This window comes from Physeter macrocephalus, chromosome 19, assembly GCF_002837175.3.
Source record: "Physeter macrocephalus isolate SW-GA chromosome 19, ASM283717v5, whole genome shotgun sequence".
Taxonomy (NCBI): Eukaryota; Metazoa; Chordata; class Mammalia; order Artiodactyla; family Physeteridae; genus Physeter; species Physeter macrocephalus.
This window is the reverse complement of record NC_041232.1, coordinates 56,495,824-56,500,573: the sequence shown is the minus strand read 5'-3', so window position 1 is coordinate 56,500,573 and position 4,750 is coordinate 56,495,824. Positions and strand designations below refer to the sequence as shown.

Sequence of the window (4,750 nt, the reverse complement as noted above, 5' to 3'; positions counted from 1 at the left end):
GGCCCACGGGCCCAGCCGCTCCGCGGCATGTGGGATCCTCCCAGACCGGGGCGCGAACTCGGTTCCCCTGCATCGGCAGGCGGACGCGCAACCACTGCGCCATCAGGGAAGCCCTACTCTTCTTTTCATGAACAGTTTCCTTGTAGCATGCAATGTTGTTTGATAGCATTTTACCACAGTAGAACATCTTTCAAAATTAAAGTCAATCCTCTCAAACCCTGCTGCTGCTTTATCAACTAAGTTTATGTAATATTCTAAATCCTCTGTTTCCATTTCAACAATCTTCATAGCATCTTCACCAGTATTAAATTCCATCTTAAGAAACCACTTCTTTTGCTTATCCATAAGAAGCAACTCCTCATCTCTTAAAATTTCATCATGAGATTGAAGCAGTTCAATGACATCTTCAGGTCACACTTCTAATTTTAATTATCTTGCTATTTCCACCACGTCTGCAGTTACTTCTTCCACTAAAGTCTTGAACACCTCAAAGTCATCCATGAGGTTTAGTACCAACTTCTATCAAATACATGTTAATGTTAATATTTTGACATCTTCTGATGAATCATGAATGTTCTTAATGGCATCTACAATGGTGAATCCTTTCCAAAAGATTTTCAGTTTTCTTTGCCCAGATTCATCAGAGGAATCACTACCTATAGCAGTAAGCTATAGCCTTATGAACTGTGCTTCTTAAATAATAAGACCTGAAAGTTGAAATTACTCCCTGATCTATGGGTGGACATATGGATATGTTAACAGGCATGGAAACATTAACCTCCTTGTACCTCTCCATCAAAGATCTTGGTGACCAGGTGCATTGTCAATGAGCAGTCATATTTTGAAACAAATCTTTTTTTCTGAGTAGTAGGTCTCAACAGTGGGCTTAAAATATTTAGTAAACCATATTGTAAACAGATGTGCTGTCATCCAGGCTTTGTTGTTCCATTTACAGAGGACAAGCACAGTCAATTTAGTATAATTCTTAAAGATCGTAAGATTTTTGGAATGGTAAAAAAGCATTACCTACAACTTCAAGTCACCAACTGCATTAGCCCCTAGCAACAGAGTCAGTCTGTCCTTTGAAGTCAGACACTGACTTCTCTCTAACTATGAAAGTCCTAATGGTAGACTCTTGTGATATAAGGCTGTTTCATCTACATTGAAGATCTATTGTTTAGTATAGGCACCTTTATTATCTGAGCTAGATCTTCTGGATAACTTGCTACAACTTCTACATCAGCACTTGCTGCTTACCTTGAACTTTGATGTTATGGAGATGGCTTCTTTCCTTAAATGTCATGAACCAACTTCTGCTAGCTTCAAACTTTACATCTGCAGCTTCTTCACCTCTCTCAACTTTCATAGAATTGAACAGATTTAGAGCCTTGCTCAGAATTAGGCTTAAGGGAATGCTGTGGCAGATTTGATCTTCTAGGCAGACCACTAAAACTTTCTCCATATCAGCCTTTTGGCTGTCTCATTTTCTTATCATTTGTATGTTCATTAGAGTAGAACTTTTAATTTCCTTCAATAACCTTTCCCTCACATTCACAACTTTGCTAACTGGCACAAGAGGTCTAGCTTTCAGACTGTCTTGGTTTTCAATATGCCTTCCTCACTAAGCTTTACCATATTTAGCTTTTGATTTAAAGTGAGAGATATGTTACTCTTCCTTTCACTTCAACACTTAGGAGCTATTGTAGTATTACTAATCGGCCTAATTTTAATGTTGTGTCTCAGGGAATAGGGAGACCTGAGATAAGGAAAGAAGATGGGGGAACAGCCAGTAGGTGGGAAAATCAGAACACACAACATATATTGATTAAGTCCGCCATCTTATATGAGCGTGGTTTGTGATGCCCCAAAACTATTGCAATAGTAACATCAAATTTGTGTTTCTACTTTTCTAAAACATTCATATAATGCTATAAACATTATTCTAAACAAAGTTTTAGATATCACACAGTTTTGATATGTGGTATTTTCATTATTGTTCCGTTACAAATATTTTCTAAATTTTATATAATATGGTTTTGACCTATTGACCATGTAGAAATATATTTTTTTCCTAAAATATGTGGGGATTTCCTAGTTATCTTTCTAAAAATTAATTTCCAGATTAATTTCATTTGTTTGGAAGTATGCTATGAACTTGATTCTTTGCTATGTTTTGGAAAGTGCTTTATACCTTAGCATGAAGTCAATTTCTATAAATGCTCCAGGTTCATTTGAAGAAAATGTGACTTTTTCAGTTGTTGGGTACAACATCGTATATATGTACATTAGATTGTGTTGTTTTGTTCAAACTTTCCTTTTTTTTTTTTTTTTTTTTTTTTTGCAGTATGCAGGCCTCTCACTGTTGTGGCCTCTCCCATTGCAGAGCACAGGCTCCGGACGCGCATGCTCAGTGGCCATGGCTTACGGGCCCAGCCACTCCCGCGGCATGTGGGAATCTTCCTGGACCGGGGTACGAACCCATGTCCCCTGCATAGGCAGGTGGACTCTCAACCACTGCACCACCAAGGAAGCCCCAAACTTTCCATATTTTTATTGATGTTTCTCCTACTTATTCTTTTAATTGCTGAGGGAGATGTGTTAAAATATCTTACTATAATTTTCAATTTTTGTTCTATCAACTTGTCTTCAACATAAACTGAGGCTACATTTTCAGTGCATACAAAATATAATATCTTGATAGATTAATCTTTTTATCATCATAATACAACTTCCTTTAACTCTAGTAATTAAAAAAAAATCTTACTATGTACTTTGTCTGATATTAAGTCAGTGTATCAGCTTTCTTTTTGTATTAATTTCCGTTAACTTTTACTATTTCTATATCCTTACGTATAAGATGTTTCGATTACAAGTGTTTTTAAAAAATCTGTTCTGATCATCTTTGTCTTTTTAAATTTGAGAATATACTGCATTTAAATATAACTGATTTTGGTACCTTCTATTATTTCTTTACAATTTGTTTTTTTTCCTCATCATTGCCATCACTCATTGCGAGCTGAGTATACATCGTGCTTCATTGACTTTAGATTTCTCCATTTGTCTTTGACCATGGGATATGGTTGCAGTTATCTCTATCTTCTGCCTACCTGTTTCCATCATAGGAACATCATATTCCAGGTAAGATGTGCTCTTTCAGCCAGAGTCCAAGGATAAGAAGATAGGAGGGACAAAGTAGAAGCCAACTAATGGCCTGGAGCTGAGCTCCAGTTAAGAATGTACAGTTACGAGCTCCACTTAAGACTACAACTAATAATAACTAATAGTTATAGAGTTTTAACATGTGCCCAGTACTTTCAATGTATCTTTTATAGGGATCTCATTTAACCCTAACAAAGAGCCTCTGAGGCTGGTGTTATTATCTTATGTTACAGATGAGAACACTGAGACCAAAAGGTTAAGATATTTACTCAGATTTGCAAGGCTAAAAAGTAGTAGAGCTAGGCCTTGAAACAAAGTAGTTTTAACCTAAAGCCATGTTTTTGCCTACTGTGCTATGTTACTTCTTTTGAAATCTGGAGAGTGGTTTCCAGTTTCATTTTTAATCAGTTATCTTCTATTGCCCTTTCAGAGGTTCTGATTTCCAATTTGTCCTTCAAGTTCAGAAATTCTAGTAGTCTTCCCTTAAATACAAATTCTCACCCATAAAAAGGAACGAAATTGGGTCATTTCTAGAGACGTGGTTAGACCTAGAGACTGTCATACAGAGTGAAGTAAGTCAGAAAGAGAAAAACAAATATTGTATATTAACGCATATACGTGGAATCTGAAAAAATTGGTATAGATGATCTTATTTACAAAGCAGAAATAGAGACACAGATGTAGAGAACAAACATATGGATACCAAGGGGATAAGAGGGGATGGGATGAATTGGGAGATTGGGATTGACATATACACTATTGATACTATGTATAAAATAGATAACTAATGAGGACCTAACGTATAGCACAGGGAACCCTACTCAGTGCTCTGAGGTGACCTAAATGGGAAGGAAATCCAGAAAAGAGGGGATATATGTATACATACAACTGATTCACTGCTGTATAGTAGAAGCTAACACAACTAACACAACATTGTAAACCAACTATACTTCAATAAAAATTAAAAAAAAAATAAATTCTCGCATTTTACATGTAACCAAGGCCTACATGTAACCGAGGCATACAATACTGGTAGAGAACATACTTTTTGATCAAAGTGTCTCTCCCTTTCTCTCTTTTTAATATAGTTTATTTTCCCCTTAGTTCTCTATGGAAGAAGGCTTGAGTCTGTACCGAGAATATAACTGTGGTTTTTTTGAGATCTCTGAAGCCCTCAGATTCTGCACTGATGATGCCTTTCATGGCTTAGTGAGGGAAATCCACAAGAAGGAGTCCATGCCATCCTTGATGGAAAAGAAACTGAAAAGACAGCCTATGGAAGAAGTTAAAAGGCTCATTGAACTGTGGTTTTCTCAGGGTTTTTGCCCAGTAGTGGGATTGCTGGGTCTTTTGGTAGTTCTATTTTTAGTTTTCTAAGGAACCACCATAATGTTCTCCATAGTGGCTGTATCAATTTACATTCCCACCAACTGTGCAAGAGGGTTCCCTTTTCTCCACACCCTCTCCAGCATTTATTGTTTGTAGATTTTTTGATGATGGCCATTCTGACTGGTGTGAGGTGATACCTCATTGTAGTTTTGATTTGCATTTCTCTAATGATTAGTGATGTTGAGCATCCTTTCATGTGTTT

At 36.8% G+C, this 4,750-nt stretch overlaps 1 protein-coding gene across 1 annotated transcript in view; it reads left to right on the top strand.

The window, feature by feature from the left end:
• RIT2 (Ras like without CAAX 2) overlaps positions 1-4,750 on the top strand; it is a 586,108-nt gene that overhangs the window by 580,208 nt on the left and 1,150 nt on the right. The window contains 2 exon segments of the mRNA XM_024120486.1: positions 4,264-4,421; positions 4,423-4,461. Coding sequence (XP_023976254.1) covers positions 4,264-4,421; positions 4,423-4,461 — 197 coding nt within the window.